Below are 18,916 nucleotides of genomic sequence, written 5' to 3'. Positions count from 1 at the left end.
TTTATCCTTTATTGTAAAATAAAATGATTTCCTGGAGTGAATGGCTTGAGTAATTGTGGCATCCCTCAAGAAAATGTTATTAGATGTGCATTTTAATATAATGTTTATTGTTGGATATCCAGCGAATATGAACAGCTGTAAAATTGATGGATATGTTAGTGGTGTGTTGCAACGGAGGTGCCCTCCCCCCTCATGGGAGGTTCCTTGATGCTGGTGAGGGGTTCTTGATCTAGGGAATTGGATCTGTGCTCCAGTTCCCCGAATTAAGCCTGAATGCCTTCCACATCCCCCCGGTGCTGTATAATCCTACGGGTTTAGCACTTCCCCTTGATTATAATAATAATAATGTGCTCCGGTTCCCTGAATTGAGCACGAATACCTTCCATCCCCCTCACAGGCGCTGTATAAGTCTACGGGTTTAGTGCTTCCCTGTGATTATAATGATAGAGGAAATGGAAGATCAGTAATGATGTCGCAGACGGATTCACCTTTGACAGACTCGATATAAACCCTGAAGATTTATATTTGTTTAAACCCTTTATGACACACCCTCTTTGACTCGGGTTTAGCGCTTCTGTCATAATCCCTGACTCAGCAACAGGTTTATTACACCAACTTCCCCTTAAGGGAGGTTCCTTGATGCTGGCGAGGGTCTCTCTCACTCTCAGATGCTGCATAAACCCGGTGTGTTTAGCGCTCCCCAATAAATATAGGACCCCTGATGATTTAGTTCGGCTATCAAAAGTTTGGGCCCAATCCCTGGACCCACTTGTACCTCTGATGAAGTACAGTCCCTGGACCCATTTGTACCTCTGATGTTGAAGTACAGTCCCTGGACCCATGTGTACCTCTGATGTTGAGGTACAGTCCCTGGACCCATTTGTACCTCTGATGTTGAAGTACAGTCCCTGGACCCATGTGTACCTCTGATGTTGAGGTACAGTCCCTGGACCCATTTGTACCTCTGATGTTGAGGTACAGTCCCTGGACCCATGTGTACCTCTGATGTTGAGGTACAATCCCTGGACCCATTTGTACCTCTGATGTTGAGGTACAGTCCCTGGACCCATGTGTACCTCTGATGTTGAGGTACAATCCCTGGACCCATTTGTACCTCTGATGTTGAGGTACAGTCCCTGGACCCATGTGTACCTCTGATGTTGAGGTACAATCCCTGGACCCATTTGTACCTCTGATGTTGAGGTACAATCCCTGGACCCATTTGTACCTCTGATGTTCAGTCCCTGGACCCATTTGTACCTCTGATGTTGAGGTACAGTCCCTGGACCCATTTGTACCTCTGATGTTGAGGTACAGTCCCTGGACCCATTTGTACCTCTGATGTTGAGGTACAGTCCTTGGACCCATTATATACCTCTAATCTTTTGACTACCACCCACACCATGGGTATGGGCTGCATAATTAAGACATTAAACTAAAAAAAACTACCGATTTCTCTTTTTTTTTTATTAATATAATAGCAGCAGAAGAAGCTGTGGTATCAAGATATATGTGGCAGACCTGACGTAACATCCGTCCAGGAAAGGTTGATAAGGTCAAAAAAAAATTTTTGTTTGATAATAGCATGTTAGTGGAGCACTGTGGTGGTAGAGGCGGTGCTGGTAGGTATTTGCTGGTACTATTGTTGTGATGGTATATATATGCTGTGTGGTGGTTACTTAGTGGAATTTTGACGTAACATGACAAATAACGCGAGTGGTACTTTGGAAAAACTGAGGTTGGATAAAAAATGAGATAAAATAACTGTGAAAGGATAGGAGCAGAAGTAGGATATCAGTCCATCTCTCTCTCTCCCAGTGTCAGTAAATATATTTAATGATTTCGAGGATGTCGTTTAGTTTTCGCTGTGTATTTCGCTTGTATATCTTAAATTGTATATCTTAAATGTTTCTCATAATTATATCACATAAATGTTAAACCTAAAACCGAATCTAACTTTATTATTTTTAAATACACTACCTAACAGAATCCTTCATATGACCTGTCTTTGTAATACTCACTTGTGCTTTATAGTAATCTGTTTGCATTAATGTTTTATCACTGACTTCATCATTGCTTAGTTAATCTTAAGTTAATTTTAAGCCAGCCCGTAATGCTATGCATAGTATAAGTGGCTTTGGCATACTGCTCTTATCTGTATTTTTTTGTACCTCTGTATGTGTGCACAAATTTATAATAAATAAATAAATAAAAAAAAACTAAAAAAGACTGATAATACTTATTGCTGTAACGTTTTGTCTATTAACTCGTTCATACAAGGCAAATTACAGATTTTTCTCAATTTTGTCGGGCAATTTTGTGTGTACACTGCCTATTATGTCCTGTACACTGCCCGGTCTGTGACCAGGCCTCATGGTGGATCAGGAGCTGATAACCAGACTGTTACTGTTAGAAGTATGCACCATCACCCAGGCTTTCATGTCGGTCTGTTGGTTTTAGACTAGGCCCTCCAGAAATTTCCAGGAATAGATTATTATATATCTTTCTCGCCTACGTTCCAGGGAGTACAGTTCAGGAGACATGCAATCCTTGTAGTTTAGAGGCTTGACGGAATTTATACGAGCCGACCACCCTGATCACCCCAAGCCACTAACACCCTGATCACCCCAAGCCACTACCACCCTGATCACCCCTAGCCACTACCACCCTGATCACCCCAAGCCACTACCACCCTGATCACCCCAAGCCACTACCACCCTGATCAACCCAAGCCACTAACACCCTGATCACCCCAAGCCACTAACACCCTGATCACCCCAAGCCACTACCACCCTGATCACCCCAAGCCACTAACACCCTGATCACCCCAAGCCATTAACACCCTGATCACCCCAAGCCACTAACACCCTGATCACCCCAAGCCACTACCACCCTGATCACCCCAAGCCACTAACACCCTGATCACCCCAAGCCACTACCACCCTGACCACACCAAGCCACTACCACCCTGATCACCCCAAGCCACTACCACCCTGATCACCCCAAGCCACTACCACCCTGATCACCCCAAGCCACTACCACCCTGATCACCCCAAGCCACTAACACCCTGATCACCCCAAGCCACTAACACCCTGATCACCCCAAGCCACTACCACCCTGATCACCCAAGCCACTGCCACCCTGATCACCCCAAGCCACTAACACCCTGATCACCCCAAGCCACTACCACCCTGATCACCCCAAGCCACTAACACCCTGATCACCCCAAGCCACTACCACCCTGATCACCCCAAGCCACTACCACCCTGATCACCCCAAGCCACTAACACTGATCACCCAAGCCACTACCACCCTGATCACCCCAAGCCACTACTACCCTGATCACCCCCAGCCACGACCACCCTGATCACCCCAAGCCACTACCACCCTGATCACCCCAAGCCACTAACACCTTGATCACCCCAAGCCACTACCACCCTGATCACCCCAAGCCACTACCACCCTGATCACCCCAAGCCACTACCACCCTGATCACCCCAAGCCACTAACACCCTGATCACCCCAAGCCACTACCACCCTGATCACCCCAAGCCACTAACACCCTGATCACCCCAAGCCACTAACACCCTGATCACCCCAAGCCACTAACACCCTGATCACCCCAAGCCACTACCACCCTGATCACCCAAGCCACTACCACCCTGATCACCCCAAGCCACTACTACCCTGATCACCCCAAGCCACGACCACCCTGATCACCCCAAGCCACTACTACCCTGATCACCCCAAGCCACTACCACCCTGATCACCCCAAGCCACTAACACCCTGATCACCCCAAGCCACTAACACCCTTATCACCCCAAGCCACTAACACCCTGATCACCCCAAGCCACTACCACCCTGATCTCCCCAAGCCACTAACACCTTGATCACCCCAAGCCACTAACACCCTGATCACCCCAAGCCACTAACACCCTGATCACCCCAAGCCACTACCACCCTGATCACCCTAAGCCACTACCACCCTGATCACCCCAAGCCACTACTACCCTGATCACCCCAAGCCACTACCACCCTGATCACCCCAAGCCACTACCACCCTGATCACCCCAAGCCACTAACACCCTGATCACCCCAAGCCACTAACACCCTAATCACCCCAAGCCACTAACACCCTGATCACCCCAAGCCACTACCACCCTGATCACCCCAAGCCACTAACACCTTGATCACCCCAAGCCACTAACACCCTGAACACCCCAAGCCACTAACACCCTGATCACCCCAAGCCACTACCACCCTGATCACCCCAAGCCACTACCACCCTGACCACCCCAAGCCACGACCACCCTCACCACCCCAAGCCACTACCACCCTGACCACCCCTAGCCACTACCACCCTGATCACCCCAAGCCACTACCACCCTGATCACCCCAAGCCACTACCACCCTGACCACACCAAGCCACTACCACCCTGACCACCCCAAGCCACTACCACCCTGACCACCCCTAGCCACTACCACCCTGACCACCCCTAGCCACTACCACCCTGACCACCCCAAGCCACTACCACCCTGATCACCACTAGCCACTACCACCCTGATCACCCCAAGCCACTACCACCCTGACCACACCAAGCCACTACCACCCTGACCACCCCTAGCCACTACCACCCTGACCACCCCTAGCCACTACCACCCTGACCACCCCAAGCCACTACCACCCTGATCACCCCAAGCCACTACCACCCTGACCACCCCAAGCCACTACCACCCTGACCACCCCTAGCCACGACCACCCTGACCACCCCTAGCCACAACCACCCTGACCACCCCTAGCCACCACCACCCTGACCATCCCTAGCCACCACCACCCTCACCACCCCTAGCCACAACCACCCTGACCACCCCTAGCCACCACCACCCTGACCAGCCCTAGCCACCACCACCCTGACCATCCCTAGCCACCACCACCCTGACCACCCCTAGCCACGACCACCCTGACCACCCCTAGCCACCACCACCCTGACAAACCCTAGCCACCACCCGCCTGACCACCCCTAGCCACAACCACGCTGACCACCCCTAGCCACGACCACCCTGACCACCCCAAGCCACTACCACCCTGACCACCCCTAGCCACGACCACCCTGACCACCCCTAGCCACGACCACCCTGACCACCCCAAGCCACTACCACCCTGACCACCCCTAGCCACGACCACCCTGACCTCCCCTAGCCACCACCACTCTGACCACCCCTAGCCACCACCACCCTGACCACCCCTAGCCACGACCACCCTGACCACCCCTAGCCGCCACCACCCTGACCACCCCTAGCCACCACCACCCTGACCACCCCAAGCCACTACCACCCTGACCACCCCTAGCCGCCACCACCCTGACCACCCCTAGCCGCCACCACCCTGACCACCCCTAGCCACAACCACCCTGACCACCCCTAGCCGCCACCACCATGACCATCCCTAGCCACCACCACCCTGACCACCCCAAGCCACGACCACTGACTTTGCTTGTGTGGCCCGGTGGCCCGGTGGCCCGGTGGCCTGGTGGCCCGGTGGCCCGGTGGCCTGGTGGCTAAAGCTCCCGCTTCACACACGGAGGGCCCGGGTTCGATTCCCGGCGGGTGGAAACATTTCGACACGTTTCCTTACACCTGTTGTCCTGTTCACCTAGCAGCAAATAGGTACCTGGGTGTTAGTCGACTGGTGTGGGTCGCATCCTGGGGGACAAGATTAAGGACCCCAATGGAAATAAGTTAGACAGTCCTCGATGACGCACTGACTTTCTTGGGTTATCCTGGGTGGCTAACCCTCCGGGGTTAAAAATCCGAACGAAATCTTATCTTATCTTATCTTACCCCTCTAGCACTGCTCACTACACTTACAATACCACTGACAGTCTCCTCCCTCGCTGGTCCTACCCTGCAGGGTCGTATGATTGGCCTACGGGTTTAGTAGGTGTAACTGGAGGGTGTTGCAGGGGTCAACACCCCCGCGGCCCGGTCTGTGACCATGCCTCCTGATGGATCAGGGACTGAACAACTAGGCTGTTACTGTTGGTCACACATAAACCAGCGTAGGAACCACAGCCCGGCTGGTCAGGTTTTGGTTTTATGTGTCTGTCCAGCTCCCTCTTGAAGACAGCCAGGGGTCTTGAAGACAACCAGGGGTCTTGAAGACAACCAGGGGTCTTGAAGACAACCAGGAGTCTTGAGACAACCAGGGGTCTTGAAGACAACCAGGGGTCTTGAAGACAACCAGGGGTCTTGAAGACAACCAGGGGTCTTGAAGACAACCAGGGGTCTTGAAGACAACCAGGGGTCTTGAAGACAACCAGGGGTCTTGAAGACAACCAGGGATCTTGAAGACAACCAGGGGTCTTGATGACAACCAGGGGTCTTGAAGACAACCAGGGGTCTTGAAGACAACCAGGGATCTTGATGACAACCAGGGGTCTTGATGACAACCAGGGGTCTTGAAGACACCCAGGGGTCTTGAAGACATCCAGGGGTCTTGAAGACAACCAGGGGTCTTGAAGACATCCAGGGGTCTTGAAGACAACCAGGGGTCTTGAAGACAACCAGGGGTCTTGAAGACAACCAGGGGTCTTGAAGACAACCAGGGGTCTTGATGACAACCAGGGGTCTTGAAGACAACCAGGGGTCTTGATGACAACCAGGGGTCTTGAAGACAACCAGGGGTCTTGATGACAACCAGGGGTCTTGATGACAACCAGGAGTCTTGAAGACAACAAGGGGTCTTGAAGACAACCAGGGGTCTTGATGACAACCAGGGGTCTTGATGACAACCAGGGGTCTTGAAGACAACCAGGGGTCTTGATGACAGCCAGGGGTCTTGAAGACAACCAGGAGTCTTGATGACATCCAGGGGTCTTGAAGACAACCAAGAGTCTTCATGACATCCAGGGGTCTTGAAGACATCCAGGGGTCTTGATGACAACCAGGGATCTTGAAGCCAACCAGGAGTCTTGATGACATCCAGGGGTCTTGATGACATCCAGGGGTCTTGAAGACAACCAGGGGTCTTGATGACATCCAGGGGTCTTGATGACATCCAGGGGTCTTGAAGACAACCAGGGGTCTTGAAGACAACCAGGAGTCTTGATGACATCCAGGGGTCTTGATGACATCCAGGGGTCTTGAAGACAACCAGGTGTCTTGAAGACAACCAGGGGTCTTGAAGACAACCAGGAGTCTTGATGACATCCAGGGGTCTTGAAGACAACCAGGGGTCTTGAAGTCAACCAGGAATCTTGATGACATCCAGGGGTCTTGAAGACAACCAGGGGTCTTGAAGACAACCAGGAGTCTTGATGACATCCAGGGGTCTTGATGACATCCAGGGGTCTTGAAGACAACCAGGGGTCTTGAAGACAACCAGGGAGTCTTGAAGACAACCAGGGGTCTTGAAGACAACCATGGAGTCTTGATGGCAGGTATTGGTCTTTAAGACAACCAGAGGTCTTGACGACCATCAGGAGTCTTGAAGACAACCAGGAATCTTGAAGACAACCAGGGGTCTTGAAGACAAATATGGGTATAGAAGACAACCAGGAGTCTTGAAGACTACCAGAGGTCTTGAAGACAAATAGGGGTCTAGAAGACAACCAGGGGTCTGGAAGACTTCCAGGGGTCTTGAAGACAATCAGAAGTCTTGAAGACTACCAGGGGTCTTGAAGACAACCAGGGGTCTTGAAGACTACCAGGGGTCTTGAAGACAACCAGGGGTCTTGAAGACTACCAGGGGTCTTGAAGACAACCAGGAATCTTGAAGACTACCAGGGATCGTGAAGACAACCAGGGGTCTTGAAGACAACCAGGAGTCTTGAAGACAACCAGGGGTCTTGAAGACAACCAGGGATCTTGAAGGCAACCAGTGATCGTGAAGACAACCAGGGATCTTGAAGACAACCAGGGATCGTGAAGACAACCAGGGGTCTTGAAGACAACCAGGGGTCTTGAAGACAACCAGGGGTCTTGAAGACAACCAGGAGTCTTGAAGACAACCAGGAGTCTTGAAGACAACCAGGGATCTTGAAGACAACCAGGGGTCTTGAAGACAACCAGGGGTCTTGAAGACAACCAGGGGTCTTGAAGACAACCAGGGGTCTTGAAGACAACCAGGAATCTTGAAGACAACCAGGGGTCTTGAAGACAACCAGGGGTCTTGATGCCTCCACTATCATCATACCTCTACTAGTACTACTGCTGATAATAATAATAATAATAATAATAATAATAATAATAATAATAATAATAATAATCTGTCAACTTATCCTGAGACATCTGGCACAGCATAAATTACAACGTAATATGACGGAAGTGCGGAAAGATAACAGTGAAGGATGTTTGTGTGGTAACACTGTACGAGTGTTGTTTGTGTGGTAACACTGTACTAGTGTTGTTTGTGTGGTAACACTGTACTAGTGTTGTTTGTGTGGTAACACTGTACTAGTGTTGTTTGTGTGGTAACACTGTACTAGTGTTGTTTGTGTGGTAACACTGTGCTAGTGTTGTTTGTGTGGTAACACTGTACTAGTGTTGTTTGTGTGGTAACACTGTACGAGTGTTGTTTGTGTGGTAACACTGTACGAGTGTTGTTTGTGTGGTAACACTGTACGAGTGTTGTTTGTGTGGTAACACTGTACTAGTGTTGTTTGTGTGGTAACACTGTACGACTGTTGTTTGTGTGGTAACACTGTGCTAGTGTTGTTTGCGTGGTAACACTGTACTAGTGTTGTTTGTGTGGTAACACTGTGCTAGTGTTGTTTGTGTGGTAACACTGCACTAGTGTTGTTTGTGTGGTAACACTGTACGAGTGTTGTTTGTGTGGTAACACTAGTGTTGTTTGTGTGGTAACACTGTACGACTGTTGTTTGTGTGGTAACACTGTGCTAGTGTTGTTTGCGTGGTAACACTGTACTAGTGTTGTTTGTGTGGTAACACTGTGCTAGTGTTGTTTGTGTGGTAACACTGTGCTAGTGTTGCTTGTGTGGTAACACTGCACTAGTGTTGTTTGTGTGGTAACACTGTACTAGTGTTGTTTGTGTGGTAACACTGTACTAGCGTTGTTTGTGTGGTAACACTGCACTAGTGTTGTTTGTGTGGTAACACTGTACGAGTGTTGTTTGTGTGGTAACACTGTACTAGTGTTGTTTGTGTGGTAACACTGTACGAGTGTTGTTTGTGTGGTAACACTGTGCTAGTGATGTTTGTGTGGTAACACTGTACTAGTGTTGTTTGTGTGGTAACACTGTGCTAGTTTTGTTTGTGTGGTAACACTGTGCTAGTGTTGTTTGTGTGGTAACACTGTACGAGTGTTGTTTGTGTGGTAACACTGTGCTAGTGTTGTTTGTGTGGTAATACTGTACTAGTGTTGTTTGTGTGGTAATACTGTACTAGTGTTGTTTGTGTGGTAATAATGTGCTAGTGTTGTTTGTGTGGTAATACTGTACTAGTGTTGTTTGTGTGGTAACTCTGTGCTAGTGTTGTTTGTGTGGTAACACTGTACTAGTGATGTTTGTGTGGTAACACTGTGCTAGTGTTGTTTGCGTGGTAACACTGTACTAGTGTTGTTTGTGTGGTAACACTGTGCTAGTGTTGTTTGTGTGGTAATACTGTACTAGTGTTGTTTGTGTGGTAACACTGTACTAGTGTTGTTTGTGTGGTAACACTGTGCTAGTGTTGTTTGTGTGGTAATACTGTACTAGTGTTGTTTGTGTGGTAACACTGTACTAGTGTTGTTTGTGTGGTAACACTGTGCTAGTGTTGTTTGTGTGGTAACACTGTGCTAGTGTTGTTTGCGTGGTAACACTGTACTAGTGTTGTTTGTGTGGTAACACTGTACTAGTGTTGTTTGTGTGGTAACACTGTGCTAGTGTTGTTTGTGTGGTAACACTGTACGAGTGTTGTTTGTGTGGTAACACTGTACTAGTGTTGTTTGTGTGGTAACACTGTGCTATTGTTGTTTGCGTGGTAACACTGTACTAGTGTTGTTTGTGTGGTAACACTGTACTAGTGTTGTTTGTGTGGTAACACTGTACTAGTGATGTTTGTGTGGTAACACTGTGCTAGTGTTGTTTGTGTGGTAACACTGTACTAGTGTTGTTTGTGTGGTAACACTGTGCTAGTGTTGTTTGTGTGGTAACACTGTACTAGTGATGTTTGTGTGGTAACACTGTGCTAGTGTTGTTTGTGTGGTAACACTGTACTAGTGTTGTTTGTGTGGTAACACTGTGCTAGTGTTGTTTGTGTGGTAACACTGTACTAGTGTTGTTTGTGTGGTAACACTGTACTAGTGTTGTTTGTGTGGTAACACTGTACTAGTGATGTTTGTGTGGTAACACTGTACTAGTGTTGTTTGTGTGGTAACACTGTACTAGTGATGTTTGTGTGGTAACACTGTGCTAGTGTTGTTTGTGTGGTAACACTGTACTAGTGTTGTTTGTGTGGTAACACTGTACTAGTGTTGTTTGTGTGGTAACACTGTACTAGTAATATTAGCGTGGCAACACTGTACTAGTGACGTTAACCGGAAGCTCTAAACCCTTAGGAGTCACTCATGTCCAGGAAACATAAATGAATCTAAGTTACACTATTTAATATTGCAATTGTGTGTTCCAGATTCAACAAATGGAGGCCGTGAACTACTTGCAAAGTCCCTCAGCATGGTCACCCTAGCAATGATTAATGTAGTATTGCAAGCGGCCGTGACATATGGCAACCCAAGTGGTACACCACCCAGCAGCTTGAGTTCCGTATCACCCAGCAACTTGAGTTCCGTATCACCCAGTAACAATGCCTCCAAGGGGCATCTCAGTACAAGTTCCGTAATTGAATCTTCCACGCGTTCAGCGAGCAGTGTCACTGGTGCCAGTACACTGCCAGTCACCACAACACTGCCACCAAAGTGCACCGGGTACAAAATCGCCACTAATACTCTGATCGGGGTAGTGGTGTTACTGGTAGTGGTGGTGGTACTGGTAGGTGGGTACCTGAAATGGAACGGCCGAAACTGTCTTCGAGGGATTCCGAGACCCCCCAAAAAAATGACTAAAGATGGTGAGTCTGCAGAAAGTGTCCGTCTCACTTACGGCAGGAAATCCACTTCTTGGAAGATTAATCCCACTGTAGGAAAGATGTACCCTCTTGCAAATAAGATGGGCCCTGATACAGGGAAGTCCTACGCAGCCATAGGTCAGACCTACTTCCCTGCAGGAAAGAAGGACTTCCTACAGGGCCCACACCAGCCCAAGGAGAAGCTGGACAATATTAACTTCTCCTTCAACTCTAGTCTCTCCAGGTCACCTTATTATTATGACCACGATCCCAGTTTTTCCATACCATCACCGACCGTAAAACGTGACTTTGATTTGCTGACCTCGCCGGTGCCCCCACAATGTCAAGCATCAGCCCAGGGTCCTCTCAACAATAAACGCCACTCGGCTTCTTTAAGCCTGCGAGAGGACACAGAAGATGAGAACCCTTATGATGTACTGCCAATCCGTAGTCACCCGATACCTGTGTCACCCAGTCCTCAAGGCTTGCTACAACCTCTCACTGATACCACTACAACACCAGCAGATAAGGTTAAGGAACTTCAGCAGTGTACAACACTGAGGAACTCTGGGTGGAGTGAGACCCATAACAGCAATGGCGAAACAAGACTGGACAGCTACACCCCAGAGGACCCTGAAGACATGCCAGTTCACAGAACATATTCCGTAACTGACAGTGACATCGAGGAAAGATGTAACAATTCCTCGCCAGAGAACCATGTGGATATGCCCACTCACAGGAGGCATTCCGTGACCAAAACTCTTGCAGCAGCCTTGCAGGAGATGAGAGAGAAATCTCTGTTCACTCGAATGAGAGACCTCTTGAGTGCACAACCTTCCAACTCCAGTACACACTCATCCCGTAAATGGTCTCTGAGACACAAATTATCCTCCTCAAGTAAGAATAGTGAGTATTCGCCGCCAAGAAAGACTTCTCTGTGTAAGGAATCCTTAGACTCCTGCAGTGCTGGTCAAGGAGAGGGAATAACAGTCTCTGTCAAGACTCTAGCAACAAGGAAATCTCAAGTACCACCAGGAACACGTAAGTCTGAAACACCATCAGGAACAAGGAAGTCCGAAATACCACCAGGAACACGTAAGTCTGAAACACCACCAGAAACAAGGAAGTCTGAAACACCACCAGGAACAAGAAAGTCCGAAACACCACCAGGAACACGTAAGTCTGAAACACCACCAGAAACAAGGAAGTCTGAAACACCATCAGGAACAAGGAAGTCCGAAATACCACCAGGAACACGTAAGTCTGAAACACCACCAGAAACAAGGAAGTCTGAAACACCACCAGGAACAAGAAAGTCCGAAACACCACCAGGAACAAGAAAGTCCAAGACACCACCAGGAACAAGAAAGTCCGAAACACCACCAGGAACAAGAAAGTCCGAAACACCACCAGGAACAAGAAAGTCCGAAACACCACCAGGAACAAGAAAGTCCGATACACCACCAGGAACAAAAAAGCCCGAAACACCACCAGAAACAAGAAAGTCTGCAACCCATCACATCAACATGTCTTATCTCTACAATGACTAGCAATAACTTGCGCCTGTCTCTGGAGACTGTCGTTCCCATCCTCTCCACAGAGTGAATATTATAACTTAAATAACTAATAAAAAGAAGTGAAATTACTGAGAGGTATAAGAGATTTGTATAGTTTGCCCTCAGTAAGAGACTGAGAATCATCCCATTTTATACCTGATAATGGTCTAGAAAAGATCGAAAGTGTGGGCCATTTGTAAACTGTTCCATCCACTGTATTGTGATTCTTATCCTTCACTAATTATGACACTGTAATCCAAGCAATTTACCAAATTGACTCATTAAACAGTTAGTGTATAAACAGTTGTAGGGATGTATTGTAGGGGCTCAGGTAAGGTACATCAGCACTGGGATTCAGGGATGAGGTCAAGTCTTTGTGGTAGTAATTACTGTCAAGACTGTGAAGTACCCGGAGGTAATTGCGTAGTTGGCTGAGTGAGTCACAACATTGACTGCAGAGTGAGGGGGACCTGGGGGCGAGGCCTATATAGAAAGGTATTTGTGTTTAGTCAGTTATTTATTACATGTTAATTTGAGTTTTATGTACCCATATGTTTTGAGATGTGGGGGTTGAAAAATTTGTAAGGTACTGCCCACGTATAATGAGGTACTACCCACGTATAATGAGGTACTACCCACGTATAATGAGGTACTACCCACGTATAATGAGGTACTACCCACGTATGAGGTACTACCTACGTATAATGAGGTACTACCAATCTATCAGGTACTACCCATGTATAATCAGGTACTACCCACGTATAATCAGGTACTACCCACGTATAATGAGGTACTACCCACGTATAATGAGGTACTACCTACGTATAATGAGGTACTACCAATCTATCAGGTACTACCCATGTATAATCAGGTACTACCCATGTATAATGAGGTACTACCAACGTATAAGGTACTACCCATGTAATCAGGTACTACCCACGTATAATGAGGTACTACCCACGTATAATGAGGTACTACCAACGTATCAGGTACTACCCACATACAATGAGGCACTACCCACGTACTGAACCCTACACCTCGGCCACAACAATCTCAGGTCACAAGAAAGACGACTCAAGAGCTTCTAAACAAGTATCAACTCTGGTTATCTTTACTGTAGACGTTTCGCCATCCAGTGGCTTTATCAGTACAGATTCTAGGACATAGCTAGAAGACAGTAGAACTATATACAAAACAAAAGGTAATCAGTCCCTCAGCCTTGGAGTTGGTGTTGAGAGCACCGTGGTTGTAGATATTCTGTAGCACAGGCAAGAAGACTGGCGGTTATATAGGCGTCAGTGGACAGGGATGTGTAGCAGACGAGGGCATAGTCAGTGGTACGTAGGATTCCCCAGTGGAAGTAGGTCCTACCCAAAGGGATGGGTTAGTTGTAGTAGCCGTGAAAGTCTACTACAACTAACCCATTTCTTTGGGTATGACCTACTTCCACTGGGGAATCCTGCCTACCACTGACTATGCCCTCGTTTCCAGAATCTCTACAACTACGGTGCTCTCAACACGGACTCCAAGACTGAGGGACTGATCACCTCATCTTTTGTATATAGTTCTACTGTCTTCTAATCATGTCCTAGAATCTGTATTGATAAAGCCACTGGAGGGCGAAACGTCTACAATAAAGATACCCAGATGTTGCACATGTGTCTAAACTGTCATATTGTCGGTATTGTATACCATTCTTGCACATCTTCTAAATAAGTACCAACATTATACCGAATAGTGAGTACAACTAAGATGTTAATGTATGGAATTGAGGCAAACCATACCACGGCCGGGGATAGAACCCGCGGTCAGAGTCTCAAAACTCCAGACCGTCGCGTTAGCTACTGGACCAGCTAGCCACATTGAGGGGACTTGAGCTAGAGTTCGTCACGGCCACGCTAGCTGGAGATTCGTCTGTAAAAACTTGCATTTGTGGTCACAGTGGTGCCTATGCTAACCTTCCTATGGTGTAGAAATATACCTAGTTGGACGAATCTTATTGTGGCTAGCTGGTCCAGTGGCTAACACGACGGTCTGGAGTTTTGAGACTCTCTGACCGCGGGTTCTATCCCCGCCCGTGGTATGGTTTGTTTGCAATCGTGTCATTACGATTTCGTGAGTCATGGAATGAAATAGTTACAAGTACATATTACGAAGTTCGTTACGAATATGGTAACTCAGACTTCCTTACTAAGGTAGTTTCATGTATATTCAGTGAGCCTTAAGCCTCTGTTGACTTAAGAAAGGGATTTAACACTGTAAATGAGAGCAGTGTGTGACAACAGGTTCCTTGGATGAGAAACATGTAGAAATTAACCAAAATTTTAACTCTGATATCAAACAAATCATAGTTTGGAGATATATATTAGATTCTGTATTAATACGTGTTCTAACACAGCACCATTTAACGGCCCACCGAAGCCTTTAAATACAGTAGTTGGATATTAATCATTATTATTCATTATCAGTGTCTAGAAAAGCCTGTGTGGATTATTTTCTCCAATTTCATCTTAAAATTTTGGGTAGCGTGTTTGGAGGTGAGAAATACTACCAATCTATTTCAATGTGATTTATCCCCCAGAAAAATGGAAAAAATCACCCATATATCGACGATAGAAGGATTTGAAGGCAATTGTATGATAGTTTAGCCATATTCCTTCATGGTAACAGAAGAATTTGCATAAGTTGGAGGTAATGGTGATCCCACAGCAACCACCTGAGAGCCCACATTAATGTTAAATGTAAAAAAAAAAATAATTGTAACTGTAATTTCCCAAATCCTAGCAAATATTTATCTATTTAAACGTAAGTTACTCAAATTACCCAATGTTAACTTATCTAACAAGATGCTTACAATATCTAGCAATGGAATATTTTCAAACAGTAACTCTCTATCTATATTAACCACATAAATTGATCTATCATATTTTACAGAACATACCTCCCTATGAAATCTAAATCGCTCGTGTAGTTATTTTTCTTGTAAATAAGACAACATTGGTTGTAGAGCCTCGCCAAAATTATTGTCCAAGGTTCCAGTAGATTTTGTAGTTAGTATAGATGTAAGACCATAATTTACAAATGTTCCACTCAGGATATATATATATATATATATATATATATATATATATATATATATATATATATATATATATATATATATATATATATATATATATATATATATATATATATATATATATATATATATATATATATAGTGTGTATGTGGTGTGTATATGTTACTTGGCTGATGTATTTGGTAAGTAGAGAACACAATAGGTCCAGGAACTTGGCCCAACTATTTTGTTGGATTAAGTTCCAGTGGTAATTAACTATTTACAGATATAATTGAGAAACACTGTACAAGGAGGTGTTTACACCGTCATTACGCATTATAACGTAGCTTATTACTGTAACGACACTGGTTGTGTTAGGTTGGGAAGGCTTGGTAAGGTCACAGACCATGTCACAGGGCCAGGTCACAGACCAGCCCCCGGGGGCGTTGACCCCCAGAAACCACTCTCCAGGTATAGAGACCATACAGTCCCTGGATAATGGGATGTAATCAGGTTCCATCTATGGGTTCAACAGGTCCAGCATCATGGATACAGTTTCTCGACTCCTTAGTTTCACATTGTCCTGAAGCGTAATTAAAATCATGGGAACATCTAAAATCGTGCATGACAAACTGCATGTATCATGCAGGAGAAAGAAATCAATGAAGCAGTTAGTAACTGTTCTTCCATGACTCGTAACTGATTCCTTTCGCACAGGCGTTGTTTGAGCTCTACAGGTTTAGCGCTTCCCAGTAATAATAATAATAATTATTGTTATATTACTTTTCTTAGCTGACTGTAAGTCATCCTAACGAGAGTTTGTTGTGGTTCAGGGTCCCGTGACAGATACTTTCTCCCCGGGTAATTTATAGCGTCTTAGACCCAATATCGTAACTTCCAGTGAAATTAACAAATATAAATATATATAAAAAAATGTGTGCCTCTTCTTTAACCTTATATATACCATATATATATATATATATATATATATATATATATATATATATATATATATATATATATATATATATATATATATATATATATATATATATATATATATATTTTTTTTTTTTTTTCAACAAACCGGCAGTATCCCACCGAGGCGGGGTGGCCCTAAAAGAAAAACGAAAGTTTCTCTTTTCAAATTCAGTAATATATACAGGAGAAGGGGTTACTAGCCCCTTGCTCCCGGCATTTTAGTCGCCTCTTACGACACTCATGGCTTACGGAGGAAGAATTCTGTTCCACTTCCCCATGGAGGTAAGAGGAAATAAACAAGAACAAGAACTAGTAAGAAACTAAAAGAAAACCCAGATGGGTGTGTATATATATGCTTGTACATGTATGTGTAGTGTGACATAGTGTAAGTAGAAGTAGCAAGACATACCTGAACTCTTGCATGTTTATGAGACAGACAAAAGACACCAGCAATCCTACCATCATGTAAAACAATTACAGGTTCCCGTTTTACACTCACTTGGCAGGACGGTAGTACCTCCCTGGGTGGTTGCTGTCTACCAACCTACTACCACAGGATGGTAGTACCTCTCTGGGTGGTTGCTGTCTACCAACCTACTACCACAGGATGGTAGTACCTCCCTGGGTGGTTGCTGTCTACCAACCTACTACCACAGGATGGTAGTACCTCCCTGGGTGGTTGCTGTCTACCAACCTACTACCACAGGATGGTAGTACATCCCTGGGTGGTTGCTGTCTACCAACCTACTACCACAGGATGGTAGTACCTCCCTGGGTGGTTGCTGTCTACCAACCTACTACCACAGGATGGTAGTACCTCTCTGGGTGGTTGCTGTCTACCAACCTACTACCACAGGATGGTAGTACCTCCCTGGGTGGTTGCTGTCTACCAACCTACTACCACAGGATGGTAGTACCTCCCTGGGTGGTTGCTGTCTACCAACCTACTACCACAGGATGGTAGTACATCCCTGGGTGGTTGCTGTCTACCAACCTACTACCACAGGATGGTAGTACCTCCCTGGGTGGTTGTTGTCTACCAACCTACTACCACAGGATGGTAGTACCTCCCTGGGTGGTTGTTGTCTACCAACCTACTACCACAGAATGGTAGTACCTCCCTGGGTGGTTGTTGTCTACCAACCTACTACCACAGGACGGTAGTACCTCCCTGGGCGGTTGTTGTCTACCAACCTACTACCACAGGATGGTAGTACCTCCCTGGGTGGTTGTTGTCTACCAACCTACTACCACAGGATGGTAGTACCTCCCTGGGTGGTTGTCTACCAACCTACTACCACAGGACGGTAGTACCTCCCTGGGTGGTTGTTGTCTACCAACCTACTACCACAGGACGGTAGTACTTCCCTGGGTGGTTGCTGTCTACCAACCTACTACCACAGGATGGTAGTACTTCCCTGGGTGGTTGCTGTCTACCAACCTACTACCTACATATATTGTCTCTAATTTTGGTATTCTTTTGATGTTTCCCAGAGTTTTTCTTTTCCCGGAGCCCGGCCATGTGCCAGGCTCGTCTGGTACTAGCCTGGTCAACCAGGCTGTTACTCCTGGTGGCCCGCTGACCCACATATCCACCACATATTAACAAACATTTTTGCATCTCATAGGTTACGTGTGAGACTCGAACCCGGGCCTATAACAACCCAATATGAGTTGCATGAAGCCCTTATCAACTTCTCCGTCAATTTCCTATAAGTCTGAGTTTCTGGTTTCGATTTACGCATGCAACAACCTCCCCATCCCCCCATCCAATGAAAAGCAGGGGAGCCTCAAGTATGCTAAGAGACAACACAGTAAGTGTCAGGGACCCAAGACTGTTCAACTGCCTCCCAGCATACATAAGGAGGATTACCAAGAGACCCCTGGCTGTCTTCAAGACCCCTGTTTGTCTTCAAGACCCCTGGTTGTCTTCAAGACCCCTGGTTGTCTTCAAGACCCCTGGTTGTCTTCAAGACCCCTGGTTGTCTTCAAGACCCCTGGTTGTCGTCAAGACCCCTGGTTGTCTTCAAGATCCCTGGTTGTCTTCAAGACCCCTGGTTGTCTTCAAGACCCCTGGTTGTCTTCAAGACCCCTGGTTGTCTTCAAGACCCCTGGTTGTCTTCAAGACCCCTGGTTGTCTTCAAGATCCCTGGTTGTCGTCAAGACCCCTGGTTGTCTTCAAGACCCCTGGTTGTCTTCAAGACCCCTGGTTGTCTTCAAGACCCCTGGTTGTCGTCAAGACCCCTGGTTGTCCTCA

General features: G+C 46.6%; 1 protein-coding gene across 2 annotated transcripts; it reads left to right on the top strand.

Annotated features, from left to right (window-relative positions):
* Window positions 1–123: 123 nt before the first annotated feature.
* LOC128703886 (serine/arginine repetitive matrix protein 1) lies at window positions 124–15,376 on the top strand. 2 transcript variants are annotated; one of them, XR_011394684.1, is made up of 3 exons: window positions 124–1,622; window positions 10,629–13,511; window positions 13,549–15,376. XR_011394684.1 is itself a non-coding variant. In XM_053798737.2 (2 exons), the coding sequence occupies exons 1-2, from the start codon at window positions 1,586–1,588 to the stop codon at window positions 12,611–12,613; spliced, it is 2,022 nt and encodes a 673-aa protein (XP_053654712.2). In that variant the 5' UTR covers window positions 124–1,585; the 3' UTR covers window positions 12,614–15,376. The 2 variants fall into 2 exon arrangements, 1 of the variants encoding a protein (XP_053654712.2); XM_053798737.2 differs by having other exon boundaries at window positions 10,629–15,376.
* The last annotated feature ends 3,540 nt before the right edge of the window (window positions 15,377–18,916 follow it).

The sequence above is a fragment of the Cherax quadricarinatus genome, chromosome 95, assembly GCF_038502225.1.
Source record: "Cherax quadricarinatus isolate ZL_2023a chromosome 95, ASM3850222v1, whole genome shotgun sequence".
Classification (NCBI taxonomy): domain Eukaryota; kingdom Metazoa; phylum Arthropoda; class Malacostraca; order Decapoda; family Parastacidae; genus Cherax; species Cherax quadricarinatus.
The sequence above is the reverse complement of the archived record's forward strand: the minus strand, read 5'-3'. Positions and strand labels throughout refer to the sequence as shown.